This window comes from Saimiri boliviensis, chromosome 2 (genome assembly GCF_048565385.1).
Source record: "Saimiri boliviensis isolate mSaiBol1 chromosome 2, mSaiBol1.pri, whole genome shotgun sequence".
NCBI lineage: Eukaryota > Metazoa > Chordata > Mammalia > Primates > Cebidae > Saimiri > Saimiri boliviensis.
In genome coordinates, this window is record NC_133450.1 from 141,444,526 (window position 1) to 141,463,387 (window position 18,862).

At 56.3% G+C, this 18,862-nt stretch overlaps 3 protein-coding genes, 3 non-coding genes and 1 pseudogene across 8 annotated transcripts; 2 read left to right on the top strand and 5 right to left on the bottom strand.

The window, feature by feature from the left end:
- Nucleotides 1-4,273, top strand: SURF1 (SURF1 cytochrome c oxidase assembly factor). Its single transcript, XM_039461231.2, has 9 exons — nt 1-85; nt 171-222; nt 1,215-1,348; nt 1,430-1,512; nt 2,216-2,398; nt 3,347-3,419; nt 3,501-3,663; nt 3,939-4,020; nt 4,097-4,273. Exons 1-9 carry the CDS (start codon nt 32-34, stop codon nt 4,164-4,166), a joined length of 894 nt encoding a protein of 297 aa, XP_039317165.1. The 5' UTR covers nt 1-31; the 3' UTR covers nt 4,167-4,273.
- Nucleotides 4,274-4,688: 415 nt separating this feature from the next.
- On the bottom strand, nt 4,689-7,999 carry RPL7A (ribosomal protein L7a). Its single transcript, XM_039461232.2, is given in 10 exon segments — nt 4,689-4,787; nt 4,789-4,848; nt 5,031-5,097; nt 5,367-5,497; nt 5,782-5,861; nt 6,045-6,185; nt 6,476-6,570; nt 6,572-6,623; nt 7,132-7,252; nt 7,944-7,999. Coding segments are annotated over 10 exon segments (795 nt in total). The 5' UTR covers nt 7,947-7,999; the 3' UTR covers nt 4,689-4,742.
- LOC120360739 (small nucleolar RNA SNORD36) lies at nt 5,190-5,256 on the bottom strand (annotated as a pseudogene).
- On the bottom strand, nt 5,569-5,641 carry LOC120360737 (small nucleolar RNA SNORD36). Its single transcript, XR_005577165.1, has one exon. It is a non-coding gene; the product is annotated as a small nucleolar RNA SNORD36 (small nucleolar RNA).
- On the bottom strand, nt 5,931-6,002 carry LOC120360735 (small nucleolar RNA SNORD36). The gene has a single exon (XR_005577163.1). It is a non-coding gene; the product is annotated as a small nucleolar RNA SNORD36 (small nucleolar RNA).
- On the bottom strand, nt 6,708-6,781 carry LOC120360743 (small nucleolar RNA SNORD24). Its single transcript, XR_005577169.1, has one exon. It is a non-coding gene; the product is annotated as a small nucleolar RNA SNORD24 (small nucleolar RNA).
- Nucleotides 8,000-8,180: 181 nt separating the features above from the next.
- Nucleotides 8,181-15,216, top strand: LOC120360683 (mediator of RNA polymerase II transcription subunit 22). 3 transcript variants are annotated; one of them, XM_039461233.2, is made up of 5 exons: nt 8,181-8,263; nt 9,454-9,614; nt 10,970-11,050; nt 11,852-12,060; nt 14,449-15,216. In XM_039461233.2, the coding sequence occupies exons 2-5, from the start codon at nt 9,492-9,494 to the stop codon at nt 14,636-14,638; spliced, it is 603 nt and encodes a 200-aa protein (XP_039317167.1). In that variant the 5' UTR covers nt 8,181-8,263; nt 9,454-9,491; the 3' UTR covers nt 14,639-15,216. The 3 variants fall into 3 exon arrangements, with proteins under 3 accessions (XP_039317167.1, XP_039317170.1, XP_039317168.1); XM_039461234.2 differs by lacking the exon at nt 8,181-8,263 and adding an exon at nt 8,391-8,994; XM_039461236.2 differs by lacking the exon at nt 10,970-11,050.
- The last annotated feature ends 3,646 nt before the right edge of the window (nt 15,217-18,862 follow it).

Here is an 18,862-nt window from a genome sequence, read left to right on the forward strand (position 1 = left end):
CGTCCCGGAAGCGCCCGCGGGGCTGGATGCGATGGCGGCGGTGGCTGCACTGCAGCTGGGGCTGCGGGCGGCGGGGCTGGGACGGGTGAGCGCGGGGCCCGGAGGACGAGAGGGCGGCGCGGGGAGCGGGGTAGGGACCCAGGGCTCAGCCCGCCTGTCCGTGTCCGCAGGCCCCGGCCAGCGCCGCCTGGAGGAGCGTCCTTGGGGTCTCCCCTCGCCCAGGTGAGGGCCGCAGGCCGGGCTGTGATCCAGGCGCCTCGGTAGAGCCACCTGCCCTCTGCCCTGCACTTTGAAGGGGTGTCGTGGGGATTGAAATGAACCCACTGCCGGCAGAACTGAGGTTCCCTGGGAGTGACAGGTTCCGTATTAAAATGCTTCTAGTGGAACCGTGGTCGTGTACCGGGCATGTAGCAGGCGCTTTGTCCTCACAACAACGCGAGGGGTGGCTCCTTTGTCGTTCCTGTGTTACAGAGAAGGCTCGAGAGTTACTTCCCAACGTCCCTTCCAGCTAATGGGTGGCCAGCCCAGGCTGAAAGCTCAGGGTTTTGAAAGTAAAGGGCATCGAACCACCATGGGTTACGTGTTGCCTCTCTGCAGCACAGGGTACTTTGCCATGTGTAGAGAGTGCTGTGCAAGCCTGCTTCAGGCCTGCCTTTTTATTACTGCTCTTTTTCAGTATCTGCAAGGCCCATGGTGCTTTTCAGCCGATGGGACTCGCCCTCTGAGAGCTTAAAGGCACCTTCTGTGTACATTCTTCCGTGTCGTCACGATTAGTTGTAAAAACTGAACGCTGTTAAGAGCTCTGTGAACCATTACTCTTGAGTCGATATGTTTCTCTGCATAACACAACCACGAGCGCCTGGCTAAGCGACTTAGTAACTAGCCGCTTCTTAAATGCATTTTGAGTGGATGAATGGTGCGTCTTAGTCCAGTGGAATACATCTCAGCATATTCTTGAGTAAAAAGGCGTGAGTTACCCAGGGTCGTAGTTGGTCAAGCCAACACGGAGCCCTAGATCTCACTCAGTCGGCAAGCATACTCAGTGTGTGCCGTGTCCCAGGCACTGGGCTCCTAGTAGGCTCCAGGCAGCAGGTTTTGTTCCCTCCTGTGCCATATTCTCTCAGGCAGTACTGGAGTCTTGTTTGGAACTGGCTGCCCCAGGTCTCTGTTCAAGGGCTTCTGCCTCCGTGTCAGTGTTGTGAAACTTTCTCCAGGGGTGACCTGGAGGCCAAGCAGGTGTGGCAGTTCTGCAGCAGAAGCATCTGCCACAAAAGCAGAAGATGACTCTTTTCTCCGGTGGGTCCTGCTCCTCATCCCCGTGACTGCTTTTGGCTTGGGGACATGGCAGGTAAAGACCCGCACCTGGTGGGGTAACTCTGGGCCCTTGACCCTGCTGCCATCTGCTTGGGCTTAGGTTCTGTCACTGTAGGTCCAGCGTCGGAAGTGGAAGCTGAACCTGATTGCAGAGTTGGAGTCCAGAGTTCTGGCCGAGCCCGTCCCTCTGCCCGCAGAGTAAGTGTGTGGTTGCGCCCCGAGGGCCGATCTCGCTTGAGTTCAACAGCGGAGCCCTGGCTTCTGCTGGGCGGCCTCCCCATCTTGGCAGGACTTACAGTCACTTCCTTCACCTCGGATGAGCGCTGTCAATATCAGTCATCCTGTTGGGCTTGTTGTTGACACCTGACTGCCCTTGTGAAGCTACCTGAGGCCGCCTCCTGACATAGGGAGGAAAGTCTTATTTGGGGTCCTGCGTGTCACTCTTCAGGTGTAGTGAACTTATCCTCCACAGGGCCCAAGGCCCTGTAGGTCTCACCGTGAGGGCAGTCTTTTGAAAGAGTGCCCTAAATGATTTGACTGCCCTCTCCCTAGAATATGCCCTCAGAGACAGGTATATCCAAGTAAATGTTCCATTCAGCGTAGCAGACGGGATGCCAGATTTGGCTTGTGGATGAGGTTTTGGCCCACATGTTTTAAAAATTTCACATGAAGTATGCATTGAGGAGCCCAGATTATTAGCTTCTCTTGTAAAGTTGGACCCTGGGAGTGCAGATTCACACTCCCACGTGGCATCAAAGGGCTGGTTTCCCTTTGGCGAGGAAGCCCTTTACCTTTCTCCTTTCCTTGTCTGGCCCTGGTGGGCTGTGTAGTCTGCCACCCTCATTAGCGGATTCGTTTTCCGGCCAGACTTTGCTCGGGCACTGTTCTTGTCTCCATGCAGCCCAGTGGAACTGAAAAATCTGGAGTATAGGCCAGTGAAAGTCAGGGGATGCTTTGACCACTCCAAGGAGCTGTATATGATGCCCCGGACTATGGTGGACCCTGCCCGGGAGGCCGGCCGCATCTCCTCCTCAGCTGAGACTGGGGCCTGTGTGGTCACTCCCTTCCACTGTGCGGACCTGGGGTGAGTAGGGCATGTGGGAGCTGGCTGTCCTGGCAGAGCCAGTCAGGGTATACTAATTTACATCACTATTTCCTACACAGTCCCTAACCTGGGTAAGACCCCGGGAAACCCAAGATACCCAGAAGATTCAATTCCTTGCGTGGTTGTTAAAATCCTTAATTGTGACATTGACCCACTCAGCCAGCTCATTTATGACTGAACAATTTCTGTGTGTTGACCTCTGAAGGGGAAGGAGGGATTCATGAAACGGGGGCCCCTTCTCTGGAGAAACTCTCTGGTGGCCCACACATTAGATGATGGCAGGGTATGAGGGGGGGTCAACGAGAGGAACTCACGAGAAGGGATCCCAGCCCCACCTTGAGGGAGTGGAATCAGGAATGGCTCCCTAGGAGGCCATTTGGGAGTTAAGAGATGGGAAGAACATTCCAGGCAAAGCAAATGACAGGTACAGGAGCACCTGTGTGATTCACTGAGGAACTGGAGGATTAATGTACAAATGAAAATACCTGGGGCTCTTGTTAGCCCATGGGTTCCGGTTTTAGGCCCGGCATGGTTCGGTCCAAAATGCTCCGTCTCCAGCAGGCTGGAGTGCCAGGGCGTCATTGGAGGCAGCCATTGCTAGTTCAGGGGAGAGGTGTGGGGTCTCAACTCTGGCATGGCAGTGTTGGTCACCAGTTGCACGTTGCAGTGGGAGAGCACAAGGAAAGAAGCAGAGATGGAGGGGAAAGCCACACTGGTAGAAAGTAGTGAGGTGGCAGGGAAGCTTTTACCAACCAAAGGGCCTCGAGAGGAAGACTGTGTGTGGCACTGCCAGGGCTCCACTGAGCCAGTCCTCTTTTAAAAGCCTTCCTTGCTGCTATAGTTGTTCCTATGGGTGCCTGAGTAACCATGAGTGACGGCTTTTATTCAGAAACCCTCCCCACCTAAACAGCACTTTCGTTACCCTAGAATCACCATCCTGGTAAATAGAGGGTTCGTTCCCAGGAAGAAAGTAAATCCTGAAACCCGGCAGAAAGGCCAGGTAAGGGACATGGACCCTTCCTACTTTAGGGAAGGCTCTGGGAGTCAGCCAGGCTCCATGGTCTCTCACCTTCCTTTATAGATTGAGGGAGAAGTGGACCTCGTTGGGACGGTGAGGCTGACAGAAACCAGGAAGCCTTTTGTCCCCGAGAACAATCCAGAAAGGAACCACTGGTATTACCGGGACTTGGAGGCTATGGCCAGAATCACAGGCGCAGAGCCCATCTTCATTGATGCCGACTTCAGTATGTTGTGACCAGCTGACCCCACAAGTAGCTTTTGTGGACTGTCCTTCCTCCTCCTAACCCTCATTATCCAGTCCCTGCTGTGGCATCCATTCTCGCACGTGCGTTATGGGGGACGTGGCAACTCAGCAAAGGGAACCTAGCTAGGCAAGTACTGAGGGGTCAAGGCCAAGGTAAAGGCCACTCAGGATTTCCAATTAAAATGGCAGCCACTAGGAAGTAGTGCAGAGGCTGGCAGACAGCAGAGGGTGGATTTGAGTCAACTGTCTTTGCAGAAAGCACAGTCCCCGGAGGACCCATTGGAGGGCAAACCAGAGTCACTCTGAGGAATGAGCATCTGCAGTACCTCGTCACCTGGTGAGTCCCCGGTGGCCCTCCGGCTCCCTCCACTTCAGCCCAGCAGCGCATTAACACCGATTGCTTTCAACCCCAGGTATGGACTCTCTGCAGCTACATCATACCTATGGATTAAGAAATTTGTACGTGGAACACCTGGTGTGTGAGACCAGCTGCTAAAGCCCTATCGCTGAATAATGACGTATTTGAAAAGCACCTTTATGCTGGATCATGTGCTCTTGAGATAAATAAAAGTTCTGGGCCTTCTACCTTGCACGAGCTCATGCATGACTGGTTGATCATAAAATCCTGACTTTGTTTCATTCAGTTCAAAGAACTTTCCCAAAACTTAACATGAAAACTACGTGTCTAAGGAACAAAATGCCTCGTTTAAGAATGTATAAGTGCAGCAGCTCACTTGAGGTCAAGAGCCGAGACCAGCCTAACATTACAAAACCCCGCCTCTACCCAAAACACAAAACTCAGCCAGGTGTGGGCCTGCAATTCCAGCCACTCAGGGAGTATCTTGAACCTGGGAGGCAAAGGTTGCTGACATCACACCTCTGCACTCCAGCCTGGAAGACAGTGAGGGTCCTACGTTTCAAAAAAAAAAAAAAAAAAAAAAGATAGTTGCTAACCCCAAGTATGATTCAACCCAAGATACCAATAGACACTGGCTGAAGGAAACATTTGTATCGTTTAAATTATTTTTATTTACAGCAAACTCTACTATGTACATCATTTCACCCCGAATCACTTTCAGGTTCTTTGGCCTTTGCTTTTTCCAGGCCTGGCCATGTGAGCCACAGACTTGGGACCCAGGACTTTGCCTCCCCAGTGTCGGCGTATCTGAAAAGACAAAAAGAGGGAGTCAGTTTAGCCTCTTGTTTTCTGAGATTTTCAAGGTTATTGCGTCGTTCTGTGGGGCTGTTCCAAGCTGATCGCCACAAACAACTGCTCATACGTTAAGCCAGCCACTTGTTTCGGAAACGATTAGCACGTGACAGTACTGTGTGTGAAGCTGCTCTTACCTCCTCATATCTGTCACTGTTTGTCCTGACAGCTTCCACCACCTTGGCCAAGGCACCTCTGTCTTCCCTAACACGGCAGGAGGGAAAACAAAAGTGGGTTTTTGGCCTCTCAGTTTCCCTTTTAGAATGCATGTCTTCATCTCTAGCTCAAGACAGTCTTTTGCCTCAGATGCAATGTGACCACATGGTTTATTCAGGTGAAGAAATTCTTACCCATCATTGGCAAAAGTTCAGATAGATCTATTTCTTAAATGAAAAGATTGGCCTTTAAGGAAAACAACTGGGACGCATGCATTAAATGCACTGGGGAAGTCTGCGGCCAGGCTGTGTACTCACTCATTAACTTGCGTGAATGCAACAGTGGTGCACGTCTTCCTGTGGACTAGACGTCCCAGTCTTGCCTTCCCCTTGATGACGCAATAAGGGACTCCCATTTTCTGACACAGGGCAGGCAAGAAGACCACCAGCTGGAAGAAAGCATTAGCTGAAGCGTGTATTTGGACCAAAAGCAGGGCATCTCAAAGCTAGCTCGGCAGCAACTGCTCAGGGTGAAAAAGCTCATGGATTTCCACTTCAAGGTTAAATTCAGTGAGAGATTCGCATCACCGCAAGAGCGACGCATTGAGCTGGATCCCTTGGCAGTACTGTCCTCACCCACCCACTTTGGTCTCATCACTGACTCGTCATTAGGCCTACTCTCTTCCCGGTACTGACAGAAGCCCTTGGATTAGCAGTCAACAGGCAAACACACCTCGATGGGATCCGTGTCGTGTGCAATCACCACCAGCTGGGCTTTCTTCTGTTCAACCAACGCAGTGACTGTGTTGATTCCTAGAACACACAATCACTGTGAGCATTCACGGGGCCTGCTCTGGTCACAAGAAGCTGCTGGGCCCAGCTGCTGACTCAGTGTTAAAAAGCTCGCTTTTACTCTTCAGTCATTTCAGGTGAAGAAATTCTACATCACTGCAACAGCTGGCCCCCAGTGTTCACCCTAAGGTGGGGCCCACTCACCCGATCGAAGTACAGGTGGTCTCTTGGTGGGGACGTCCCCTTTGCCAGCAGCTTTCTTCTCGGCACGGGCCAACAGCCTCTGCTGCTTTTCTTGCCGTCTCTCGGGCCTATACTTCTGGGCCAGCTTTAACAGCTCAATAGCTGGGAAAACACTCTTCAGTTTAGGCTTGTAGTCAAGGTTCTACTCCGTATCACTTATATAAATGCTAGATTGCTGTCCCGGTATATAAGGACTCTAATGACAACTGCAGTTCAAGAGACTGAAGGCCACTCACCCTCCTGTTCTGGATGAAGTAAGTCATCATTGATTTTAACAAACTCATCAACCTCAAAAGCCCACCCCACCCCCCACCCCCGGAAGCCTGAGATATAAAACTGTCAAGAGTCTCGTCTTTGCCTGAGAAACTCCTTTCCAGGCCACACAACCTCACCTGTTTGGCGGTCCAGGGCCTGGGTGAACTGGTTGATGGCAGGAGGCACTTTCAGCCGCTTGTACAGGATGCTTCTCTGCCGCTGCAACCTGACAGCGGGGCCATTTAACAAAGCGGGTGAGGTCTCTTTTCGGTTGCATGTCCCCTCCTGAGAAATAAAGGGCGACATCGACTGAGTGAGGCTCAAATTCCGTGTCAAGTTCATGTCTGGGGCCACTCAGAAGGGTGTTGGTGCATCAGAGATCTTGGTGGTTTAAAATGTCATCACCATCTTCAGATAGCAAATATTCTTTTACATCATCTGCACACAAACACTTGAGAACGCCAGCGAGAGCAAGATGCCCTTCCTAACAAGAAGCCAAGGTGCCACCAACTACAGTAGAATTGCAGTCCGAGGGCCTCGCTGGGACAACACTATTCAACTTGTTTTCGGATGGCCAAGCTGAATCCAAGGCCCCTACCCTATTCAGCCGAACGCTCACTCAGAAACTCCCAACGAAAGCAAGAGATAGGCACCATCACTGCCCGTCTCTAAGGGACACAAGTTGAGGACTGACACCACTTCACACCCCCTAAAACCTGCAAGATCCGACTCAACCCCATTACCACTTTTCCTTGGGAAAAAGACCGTTTTCATCCTGCCGTTTGTTACTCACCAATGCCGAAATTCTTCGGCCTGGGCTCAAACAGGGGATTCGCCACTTTCTCGGCCTCCTGCTTCTTCACAACAGCAGGGCCTGGAGCCATCTTCTTCCCCTTGGCCTTCTCTCCTTTTGGCTGGACAGAAAGAAAATCCCGGTGAAACCGCCGCCTCCTTCGCCGGGAGGTCTCAGGTTGGCTCCTTCAAAACAAGGGGCGCCGACGGCCCCTGTCCCAACCAGCCGGCGAGCTGCGTCCCGAAGTCCCCCAGGGCCACCCCAGCCTGTGCAGCTGCGGCCTTGGCTGCCGGGAACGTCCTCGCCATGCCGCGGCAGGAGCGTCTCCCAACAGCCGCACCAGCACGCAGCCCACGGAACCCCGAGTGGCCGGAGCCCGGCTAAGGCCGACGCCACGCTCTTCGCGTCGCCCACCCAGGAGACGTCCCGGACGGGACTCGGGGCGCCTGAGCCGCGGCCCCGCCAGCTCCAGGAGCAGCAGGTGCGGCTCGGAACTCGTTGGTCAAAGCCTCTGCGGCGGCCCTCAAAAAAACCAGACGCCGCTCGGTAGTTTTCCGAGCGCCTCCGCCCCGTCCGAGCCCCGCACCCGGGCGCTCCCGGCCCTCCTCCTCCAGCCCAGCGGCATCGGGACCCACGCATCCCGCTTCCGGCTGCCCGGGGCTTTAGTCCGTCTCAATGTCTCCGTGCCACACCAGTACGGCTCTCCTAGAGCTAGGCGGAGCAGGAGGCCCTGTGAGGCCGCGCCTAGAGGAGGATGGCAGCGGATAAAGTCGGAACCCGGCTACCGTGTCGCAGAAGGAGACCTCACTCACCATCTTGGTCGGCGGGAAGACAGAGAAAGGAAAGGGAATTCTGGGGAATACGTATGCCGCGGGGAGGATCGCGAGAGTTGATGCCGGCGCGGGATTTCAGATTTAAAGCAACAGGACACCTATAAACCTAAAAAGCCACGCGCGGCGGCGAAGCTACGGCGGCGGACTCGGTTTTCGGACTGCGGAGCGACCGGGAAGACTCCATCTCGGCCGAGAGACTGCGGCGGGCGGGCCCGGCCTGGGGAGAGGCACGGAAAAGTGCGGGTTCCGGAGGCACGTGTCCACACCGCCCCGGGCCGACCCCGCGGACGCGGCGTCTGGTGCGTGGGCGCTGGGTTGGGGGTGAGGGTGTGGTGGCGGCTGGGGACGGAGGTGGGTGGGTGGGCCGTGGGGGCTGGGGTCAGGATCTACTTTACTACGCGTGACTTATTTCCCCCATCCGCCCAAATATGGGCTCGAAGAACGGGAGTGCGCCCAGGAGTCCGCTGGGCCTCGCGCCAGGCCCCGAACCCAGGGGGCCCCAGGCCCTCCCCGAGCACCGTGCGCAAAGACCCGGCCCCAGGGCCAGCAGGGCCAGCGCTGAGGCCGCCCAGTGCGGCTGCAGGGCAGAGGCCGAGAGGCACGCGTCCCGGCGTCCAGAGGAGCCGTGAGGGCTGTTAAGCGAAGGAGTGGAATGACCACTTTTTCTTTTAGAGGCAAGAGTCTCGCCCTGTCACCCAGGCTGGAGTGCAGCGGCGCGACCTCGTCTCTGCAGCCTCCGCCTCCCGGGTTCAAGCGACTCTCTTGTCTCAGTCTCCCGAGTAGCTGGGATTCCATACGCGCGCCACTACGCCCGGCTACTTTTCGTATTTTTGGTACAGACGGGGTTTCACCATGTCGGTCAGGCTGGTCTCGAACTTCTGACCTCTCAGGTGATCGGCCCGCCTCGGCCTCCCAAAGTGCTAGGATTACAGGCGTGAGCCACCGCGGGCCCGGCCAGAATGACCACTTTTTAGGAACTCTTCCCTGCCGCGCGGAAACCGGAGGGAGCTGGGCGCAGTGCAGAGATGAGGTCAGGAGCCGGAGTGGGAGTGGAATGAGTGGACGCAGGCGGTGCAGAGGGGTGGGACTGGAAGGACTCCTCAGATGGGAGGGCGCGGCGAGGGCGGCAGCGGGCTAAGAAGTTCGGCCAGGGCCAGGGCCAGTGCCAGGGAGCTGGAGGTGGGCTTGCAGGCCTTCATGGGGCACGCTGTGGGCCTGGACGTGAAGGATGGACTGGAGCCCTAGACAGGGCTTGGAGGGCTGGCCAGGAGTTCTAGGATGAGCTTGCTTGCTCTGGCAGAGGCGGGGCCGAGGAGAGTCCCGGCACCCACTGCGGTGCCTGCTGATGGAATGAGTTCATCTGTGTTTCAGTGATTGACTTTATTTGGCAGAAAGGGGATCCCCGGAAATCTGGGTGTTCTGCTAAGCTGGGGGCATAGTGGGTGGCCGAGGGCTCTGCCTGCACTCAGGGGTCTGTCCTGCACTCTAGGTCCAGGTCACCGCCCCTGCGCCGCCTGAGGCTCTGCCATGGCCCAGCAGAGAGCCCTGCCCCAGAGCAAGGAGACACTGCTGCAGTCTTACAACAAGCGGCTGAAGGATGACATCAAGTCCGTCATGGACAACTTCACCGAGATCATCAAGACCGCCAAGGTGGGCCGGGGGAATGGGGGTCACAAAGGGAAGCAGGGTCTGGGGAGGGGTGCAGACAGGAGAGGCCAGGGACTGAGCAGTGTGAGTGAATGGTGTTCCAGGCAGGAAACACCGAGCGCACAGGGCGCGGGCCAGCAGCAGATAAGTCAACCAAGTAACGGCACATCCTGCGAAGCAGTGCGGGGGACTCTTGCTGGACTGCCGGGGCCCCGCGTCCATGTGGGTTTGGACATTTCACTTTTTAGTGCCTCAGTTTCTCCTGCATGGTGGGGTCCTGCATTGTTGCGTTTACCTGTGTTAAACAATTACCTCGGGGCTTGGCACAGAGCCAGTGAGCAGGAGACAGGCAGGCCCCTGGGGCAGCACTGGGCCTGCAAGCCTGCTGATGGCTGCAGCTGCACCAGATTGGGCTGTATCCCTTCTGGCTGTGCAGGCCTGGCAGGCTCAGTAAGCAGTGATGTCAGCCTGGAAGCCAGCATGTACTTTGTGCTCGCCATGTGTCAAGCCACGTTGTGCGGCTGTCAGTGCCCGTTCGCTGAATCTTCATGGGGACTCAGAGGTGGCCACCATTGTCCTCTCCATTTTAGGAGGAAACTCAGGCCTCGGAGACATAGTGACTTGCCCAAGCTCACTCGGCTAATAGCTGGCTGAGCCAGATTTGAACCCACGAAGTGTGGCTCTTAACTACTGAGGGTACCTGACACCCACCCTGAGCTGAGCCCTCGAAAGGCCCACTGGAAATCCCCGTTCAGGTTAGCCGAATGCACTGGCTGGGCTCCTGGTCCCTCTGTTCACTGTCGGAGACTCCTTGACTGCACCGGGTGTCCCAGCCTCGCCTGCCCACCTATTAACCAGGGGTGGCAGGCCAGGCTTCTGTGAGAATGTCGTGGGCTAATGGTGGTCAAATGTGTGACACAGTGCTGGCACTTGGGAAGTGATCAGGAAATGGTCGCTGAAAGAAAGAATACATCGTCCCTTCACTCATCCATCTAACGGTTTACCAAATACCAAGCAAGTGAGGACAGTTCCTACCAAACAGAGCTCCCACGGCCCAGAAAGACCCGACCCAGCTAAGACCCCCACCCTGCACCGAGCATGGCAAGCGGCGAGGGTCGGCCTCCGTCTGTCATGAGCAGGGCGCCTGTTGTCTCCCACGGCCAGAACAAGAGAGGGTGGAATTGAACTATCCAGGGGTTTGGCGGCCAGCGCTCAGGTCTGTAGAAGGCACCACAGACAGGTCGTGGCCAGTGTGGGCATCCAGGGCAGAGATGACAGTTACCATCAGCTGGGCCGGGCCGAGCCAGGGCTGGGACACCGTGGCTGGGTGGATTCTAGGTTTTCTCGTTTGCCCCCAGATTGAGGACGAGACGCAGGTGTCACGGGCCACTCAAGGTGAACAGGACAATTACGAGATGCACGTGCGCGCCGCCAACATCGTGAGTGGCCAGGGTGGGAGGGCACCGCCCAGGCTCCAGGAGCATCAGTCCCTGCTGGGGTTTCCTGGTGGAGAGTCGGGGGCTCTGGGGCCGGTCTGCTTTTCCCCCGAGAAGGAGCAGAAGGAGGCGAATGTAGAGATGCTTTAAAGAATGAGGTGGGGGCAAATCATTTCCCAGGAGACGGTCCGCACGTGGGGCACCTGGAGGAAGGTTGGCAGAGAGCCAGCCATGCCGTCCTGTGGCTGTGCAGGTGCCAGGAAGAGGGCAGCCCTGCCTGCTAACTCACGAGCTCCTAAGGTGAGCTGGGAGTGAAAAGGCAGACAGCCAGACAGAACCGTAGGCACCAGTGGATTCCCTCGGACCGCAGGAGAAACACAGCCAGCAGATACTCCTGCAGCCTCACGTCCGAGGCAGCAAATGCGTGGGAAAAGGTTCCCCAGGAGCCCTGCCCTGCTGGCGGCTGTGATACCCCTACCCGGGGCAGGAGGCAAGAGGGACTGCAGTTTTATCTGTGGGGTTTGCGTTCTTGCTGAGCGGAGTGTGCACCTGCGTCATTGGGCTGGAGGCCGGTCCTGCGAGAGTGGAAGCCAGAGGCTGATGGGAGGGGAGGGCCTGCCTCCGGAACTGCCATCCCAGTTTTCTCACTTCTCACAAGTGAACCTGTGGAGGTCAGGGATAGAGTCCCACTTTGCAGTGAAGCAGAGGCTCCCAGAGAGGCCATCACTTGCCCAGCATCAGCCACCTGCGGCAGGGCCGCCGTCCCCCCTCACCCTGTGCCCGCCCTGGTTCTGATGGCCACAGGTCCGAGCCGGTGAGTCCCTGATGAAGCTGGTGTCCGACCTCAAGCAGTTCCTGATCCTCAACGACTTCCCCTCCGTGAACGAGGCCATCGACCAGCGCAACCAGCAGCTGCGTGCGCTGCAGGAGGAGTGCGACCGGAAGCTCATCACGCTGCGGGACGAGATCTCCATTGACCTCTACGAGCTGGAGGAGGAGTATTACTCGTCCAGGTACAAATAGTGCTGGACACCCCGTGCAGAGTGGGAGCCTGCCTACCTGGGCCTGGCCAGCAGGCAAGGCCGGCCTGACTCTCAAGGGCCTTCTGCTTTTTCAAATCCTTGCTGCTCTTGGCAGTGGAGCCGTGCCTGGGTTTCAGAGCAGAGCTCCTGGCCAGAGCGTTTCATCGACAGACGGTTCACCAGCATCTGCCGGGGCCCTGGGCCTTTCCCACAGTGCAGTGTGATGAAAGCCGCAGGACTCACGCCAGTGGGACAGGCCGAGTCTGGAGAAGGGAGGGCCTGGCCGGCATCCCCTGCAGGGTCTTCCTGAGAGCCTCCCTCCTCGGGCAGTGCCTCTGGGCCAGCGCTGCGCCTGTTAGCGTCTGAATCCATATTCAGAGATTTTGGCCAAGGCTGGGCCAGCCCCTCCTGGGCACTGGAGTCCACGCCTATGTCCAGGGCTTCAGGGATGCAATTCCATGGGGATGTCACCAAACCCCAGTGTGGAGGCAGGGACAGTCATGGGACTGGGGGGGACGAAGCCCAGGCAGGGAATGGCCTTGAAAGCTGTTGGGAGTTCTGATTTCTGACACACTCAGCCTTACCCACAGAGCTGGAGCCAGCCTACGTGCCAGGCCCATGCCGGGCCCCAGGGATGTAAAAGGGTCAAAAGCCATCATCCGGACCCTCTTGGGGCCGCGTTAAGAAGCCGGAAACCTGAAACCTTTTGAGCTGGCCGGGTCTGAGAAATCAGAGTCCACAGGTTTTTACCTAGGGGGAATCTTAGGCTGAGACAGGGAGGCCGTCCTCTCTGCCCCCATTAGCTCAGAAACTCGAGATTCAGTCCAGCAGACGCAGAGTCCGTGTCCGTCTTGTGCCCGCCGCTGGACAAAACTTTCCTTCCTGGTGGGGGACTGAAAATGCCCCTTTCTGCCCAGTGGCCACGCTGGGAGCCACAGACGTCTAGAGCCAGCGTGGCTGGGGCTTGGTTTCCCTGCCCTGCGCTCGGTGGCGCTGCCCGGCTGCAGCAGTTCCAGAGTTTTCCAGGGCGCCGTGGGGAGAATCTTTGGTCCCCAGTACTGTTAACTCAGCAGACCGGAGACAGCAGTTCCTACACAGCAGGGTGGCCGAGAGGGGTCCTGGAGTGTGTCAGACCCTTCCGGTGTCTCCTTCCACAACTGTTTGCTTTGTCTCTTGGGGCAGCCACTATCCCGAGGGCCCCTGGACAGAGCAGCTGTCAGGCCGAAATACAGCCTGCCTTGCCCTGGGGTGGGGAGGGAGGGGACCTGCCCACAGCCCTGCAGCAGAGTAGGGTGCACACCCAGGACAGATGTGCCAGGCTTCCCACGCCCTCCCCAACAGTCCCTCGGCTTCATCCAGAGGGGCTTCCAGGCCGGCCTGTGTCCCCTCCCGCAGGCATCCTGTCCACACCAGCGCCCCCGGTGCCTCACGCAGCTCCTGTGGCAGAGGCAGCTGCCCCTCCTCTGTAAATCGCCTTTAAGCAGCCAGGGCTGGGAAGAGTTTCCTCGGTCCCTGCCTGCTGGTGCCCCAAAGGGCGCTGCGCCCCCGCCCCGCCCCGCATGTGCTGCCCCTCCGCACCCGCCTGCCCACTCTCCACTGGTTATTTCTCTTTCTGGCTCTGCCTCTCCTCCTCCGCTCTCCTCCGGATGCTGCTCTGTGCCCAGGACGGTTCTGAGACTGAACAAGGGCAGGAGTAAGGGAGGCAGGACGTGGGAAAGCCAGGGCCCCTGCCTGCAGGTTAGAAGGAGGGGGGCGTGGACCATCACAGCTGCGGGCACGGGAAGGGCTAGCTGTGCCCTTCACCTGCATCCTGGCCGCCCTGAGGATTCCCCATGTTAGAGGTGGGGACGTCTGCGGGACGCAACCTGGCTGATAGAGCTACAGGGAAGTGCCAGGGCCTGTGTTCTCAACTTCGCCCCCTTCAGGCTGTGTCAGACAGGGACAGACTCAGAAAGAAGACAGAGTTCACCCTCAGAGCTCTCTGCAGTGTAGTGAGCCTGGTTTCTGCAGTCAGGGAGGAGGCAGGGCCGCCAGGCTGACAGCTTCTTGCAAGAGGAGGGGCCCAGCACCAGCTGGGAGGCAGGGGTTAGGACAGGCCCATGTGGAGGCTGGGCAGGAAGAGCCTGCTGAGGTCACACAGCTGTTGGTGGCTGGGCCAGGGTGGCTTCTTCCTTTAAGGATGCTAGGGTGGCTCTCACCACCGGCCCCTCTCTCTGCCAGGCCTGCCGACTCGGGCCAGCTGGAGCAGGAGTAGAAAAAGGGAAAGGCAGGGCTGGGTGTGGTCGCGTTTTCTTAACTCTGCTTCTGTCTTGCTTTCCCCTCCCCTGGCTTTCCTCTCTGCCTGCTCCTGTCTCCCTGGGGTTTCTGGTGGTGGAAAAGCTCAAGCCTTTGCGAAGCTAATGACCTGCCTCTGTGCGAAGCTTACGGGAGGCTGGACCTCGACACAGACTCTGCTGATGGCCTCTCGGCCCCTCTGCTGGCGTCCCCGGAGCCCAGTGCTGGCCCCCTGCAGGCGGCAGCCCCTGCCCATTCCCATGCCGGCGGCCCGGGCCCCACTGAGCATGCCTGAGCCTCTGGGGCCACCCCTCATTGTCAGGAACAGAACCAGAGGTCGCCCTCTGGATGCTGCCACAGCCTTGCTTCTTTCAGCCTAGGTTCCCATTTGGGGACTTCAGGACACCAGAGCCTCTGGGACTTCCTTGCGAAGCTCGGTAGCCCAGGGCCGGTCCAGCCAGGACGGTTGGGAAAGTGGTTTCCTAGCCATTTCTGAACAGCCCATCATTCCCTGAGTCATCATCTCTTTTTGCTGTCTTCCTGGCCGGCCAGGTAGAAGAAGGTTTTCAACATAGGTCTGTCCTGCTGGGGACCTCAGCAGTGGGGCAGGAGGGTGCCTGATATGGGGGAGCCCCAACTCGAGCCTGTTGTTAGAGTTGGGAGGGGCTCCGAGCAGACGGTGTTGGGCAGGCCGGGTTTCCTGTGCGGAGCCCCACCTGCTGCTGCTTGCCCTGAGCTGCACATGTTCGCGCCCTGGCTGAGTGTTACGGCAGGGCCGTATGAGAGGGGTTGCCCCGACATATGGAAGCTACGTGTGACTCATTCCTAACTCTGCCTCTGGAATGAGACTTGATTAAAACACCGCCACCCTTTTGCATTGCTCCTCTTTCTTCCTCCTTCCTCGTGAGTCCAGAACCACGCTCAGTCTCCCAGCAGCTGTCCGAGCAGCAGCTCCTCAGCTCTGCCAGGACAGCCTGGCCCGAGGTCACCCTCTCCCCACCGGCACCTAGTAGGTCCCCAGTATTCAGTGAATGGACCTGCCGCATCATGCCACATCCAGGCACCAGTGCCTGTGATGGCATCTCATCCTCACTGCAACCCGAGCCGGTGCTCCTGGTGCCAGCAGTTCAGAGAGGAGAGAATATGGACTTAGAAGGGATGAGGTGTACCTGTGGCCACAGAGATAGGAAGTGAAGTGGCAGAACCCTCATGGAACTCTAGATCCGGTGTCTCTTGGTGCCAGGCTCACCTTAGAAATGCCGAAATCACAGCACTGGGCAGGAAGTGTGGGGGGCACACCTGCCCCTAACTCCTGCACCCCCCAGTTCCTCCACTGCCATCCCTGTGCTTCATCTTCTCACGGGGGAGACCATCATCTTCCCCGATGTATGGATGAGGTGACAGCCCAGGGATGTCCTTGTGGACAGGCAAGGACACAGCTGACCCGTCACCACCTGGACCAGAAGACCCCGCAGCCAAGCAGAAGGCACCAGACGGACAGGAGCCTGAGGCCCAGCCCCAACTCTGGGCCTGGCTTCTGGGGTGTCCTAGGGAAGTTGCTCCCCCTCTGAGGGAGAATTTCCCCATTGAGAAGTCTGGTGATCTCTTCCTGCACTGTTTTAGTTGTGGAAATGCCTTGTACTTAAACACTAAGGAGCAAAAAGATTACAACCAGATGGAAGCATATACGAAGGGAAGGCCCGGAAGGAGCAGGCCAGACTTTGTGGTGGGATCCCACTTGTCCTGTTCCTGAAAACCTGAGCGATAAGACCTTCTGCCATGAGCTTTTTCTGCTTGGCCAGTACCGTCATTCCCATGTGAAAATAAAGTTGTTTTTCTCCCTTCTTAAAGCCAAGCCGCTCTCCTGACCCTTTTCCTCTCCAGCTCGTGGCCCTTGGGAGCAGAGCTCCACGGGGAAGCAGCTGACATGTCTATCTGCAGTTCTCTCAAGCCTACGTCAGACAGGTTTTGTGTCCACGACTCGAGCAAAACTACACCTATTAGGGTCACCAGCGGCCTCGACGTTGCTAAGCCCTGGCCAATCCCCAGTCTATGCTACTCTTTTAGCCCAAGCTTTTTCTTTTGAGGGAATTTGAACTTACGGAAGCACTTGTCAGTTTGCCTCTGAGCACGTTCTCCTACTGTCATCACAACCCAAATGAATGATGCCATGTCCTCTGGTATCTGGCCATAGTTAGATTTCTTCTGTTGTTCTGAAAGTCGTTTTTTTATGCCTGTTTTTATTTTGCATTGTATTTCGTTGTTATTTTGGATAGTCTTAAAATCTAAAACGACCAGGCCAGGTGGAGTGGCTCACGCCTGTAATCCCAACACTTTCGGAGGGCAAGGTGGGGGATCACTTGAGGTCAGGAGTTCGAGACCAGCCTGGGCAATATGGTAAAACCCCGTCTCTACTAAAAAAATACAGAAATTACCCAGGTGTGGTGGCACACACCGGTAGTCCCACTACTCAAGAGGCTGAGGCAGGAGAATCGCTTGAACCCGGGAGGTGGAAGTTGCAGTGAGCCAAGATCACATCACTGCACTCCATCCTGGGCAAAAGAGTGAGACTCCCCGTCTCAAAAAATAAAAACAGGATCAGAGTGGTGGTGAGATGGGAGTGGGTTTATTTGGGTTCTCAAGGTGCTCTGAATGCACAGCTGACAGGATTTGCTGAAGTGGTGGATGTGGGTGTAAGAAAGGAGTCAGTGGTTTCAGAGTCTGACCCAAGCACCTGAAAGGATGGAGCTGCTTTAACTGAAAAGAAAGACTTGGGATGAGAGGAAGAGACGGGGCTTAGGGGATCAGATACCCATTCTGAACTCAGTAGGTGATGGGGTTAAGATGCCCAGCAGTACAGGGCAGTCATCTGCAGGGTCACGCCCACCCTCCATGAAGCATCACCTCTAGGCTGGTCTGAATGGCAGTGGGATGTCAGAATTTACTAACCTTAATGTCACTCTAGTTGGCATACAACCGGCCCCCACTGCTAAATTTGACTGGCTATTTTAAAAGTGAAAAAAAAAATTATATTTTTTTGAGACAGAATGCAGTGGCATGATCTTGGCTCACTGTAACCAGCCCCTCCCGGGTTCAAGCGATCCTCTCTTTTTTTTTTTGAGACGGAGTTTCGCTCTTGTTACCCAGGCTGGAGTGCAATGGCGCGATCTCGGCTCACCGCAACCTCCGCCTCCTGGGTTCAGGCAATTCTCCTGCCTCAGCCTCCTAGGTAGCTGGGATTACAAGCACGTGCCACCATGCCCAGCTAATTTTTTGTATTTTTAGTAGAGACGGGGTTTCACCATGTTGACCAGGATGGTCTTGATCTCTTGACCTCGTATTCCACCCGTCTCAGCCTCCCAAAGTGCTGGGATTACAGGCGTGAGCCACCGCGCCCGGCCAAGCGATCCTCTCTAAGCCTCCTGAGTACTTGGGACACAGGGGCAGGCCCCCACGTTCAGCTAATTTTAAAATTTTTTTGTAGGAATAGGGTCTCACTGTGTTGCCCAGGCTGGTCTCCATCTCGGGCTCAAGTAATCCTGCCTTGGCCTCCCAAAGTGCTGGAATTACAGGCCTGAGCCACTGTGCCCCGCCCAAAACAATTTGTTTTTTTCTTTTCTTTTTTTTTTTTTTTTTTGAGACGGAGTTTCGCTCTTGTTACCCAGGCTGGAGTGCAATGGCGCGATCTCGGCTCACCGCAACCTCCGCCTCCTGGGTTCAGGCAATTCTCCTGCCTCAACCTCCTGAGTAGCTGGGATTACACGCACGCGCCACCATGCCCAGCTAATTTTTTGTATTTTTAGTAGAGACGGGGTTTCACCATGTTGAGGATGGTCTCGATCTCTTGACCTCGTGATCCACCCGCCTCGGCCTCCCAAAGTGCTGGGATTACAGGCGTGAGCCAATGCGCCTGGCCCCAAAACCATTTTTTAACTGGCCTCATGGAAGAAGTTAGGGAAAGGAAGTTTAGTTCTTACTGTTTCTAATATACATATATTAGCAGCCACCTTTTCAATTGTAATTTAAGACTTCCAAGTTCTCCCTTCACCAACAGGGTTGCCCTGGAAGGGGCTCTGGGTCCTTAACGAGCCTGTAATTTTCCTGTGCAGGAATTGGGGTATGGGGGGTCCCAAGCCTCAGGCCATGACTTCTCTTTTCTCCTGCCCCAGGTGAGTTCTTATAAAGGCCTGGTCCTGTGATAAAAATAGTGGTGTGTAGTAATATTTTTCTGAGCAAAACATTGCCCAGGGTCTTCCTTGAACAGGCTGGCTCCCTCCCAGCCAACCCTTCTCCCTTTCCCCTGGGGCTTTCCCGGCCGCTCCCCTCACCTGACGGTCCCACGCTCGCCCGGCTTATCAGTTACCTATAGGGCAGACACTGGCCGAGAACACCTGTGTGTGACACACGGCTTGTGTCCGGTGGGACTGAACCTAAGGCCTGCCACGTGTCAGGCGTTCAGTCCGCGTCCGCCGGAGACCTGAGGCCCCTTAAGGAATGAATGAATATACTGGCGGTCATT

Coding starts and splice junctions, on each gene's coding strand:
- SURF1 (XM_039461231.2), top strand. CDS start 32: ATGGCGGCGGTGGCTGCACTGCAGCTGGGGCTGCGGGCGGCGGGGCTG. Junction 223..1,214: donor TGGGGTCTCCCCTCGCCCAG/GTGAGGGCCGCA, acceptor AACTTTCTCCAG/GGGTGACCTGGAGGCCAAGC. Junction 1,349..1,429: donor TTGGCTTGGGGACATGGCAG/GTAAAGACCCGC, acceptor CTGTCACTGTAG/GTCCAGCGTCGGAAGTGGAA.
- LOC120360683 (XM_039461233.2), top strand. CDS start 9,492: ATGGCCCAGCAGAGAGCCCTGCCCCAGAGCAAGGAGACACTGCTGCAG. Junction 9,615..10,969: donor AGATCATCAAGACCGCCAAG/GTGGGCCGGGGG, acceptor GTTTGCCCCCAG/ATTGAGGACGAGACGCAGGT. Junction 12,061..14,448: donor GAGGAGTATTACTCGTCCAG/GTACAAATAGTG, acceptor GTGGTGGAAAAG/CTCAAGCCTTTGCGAAGCTA.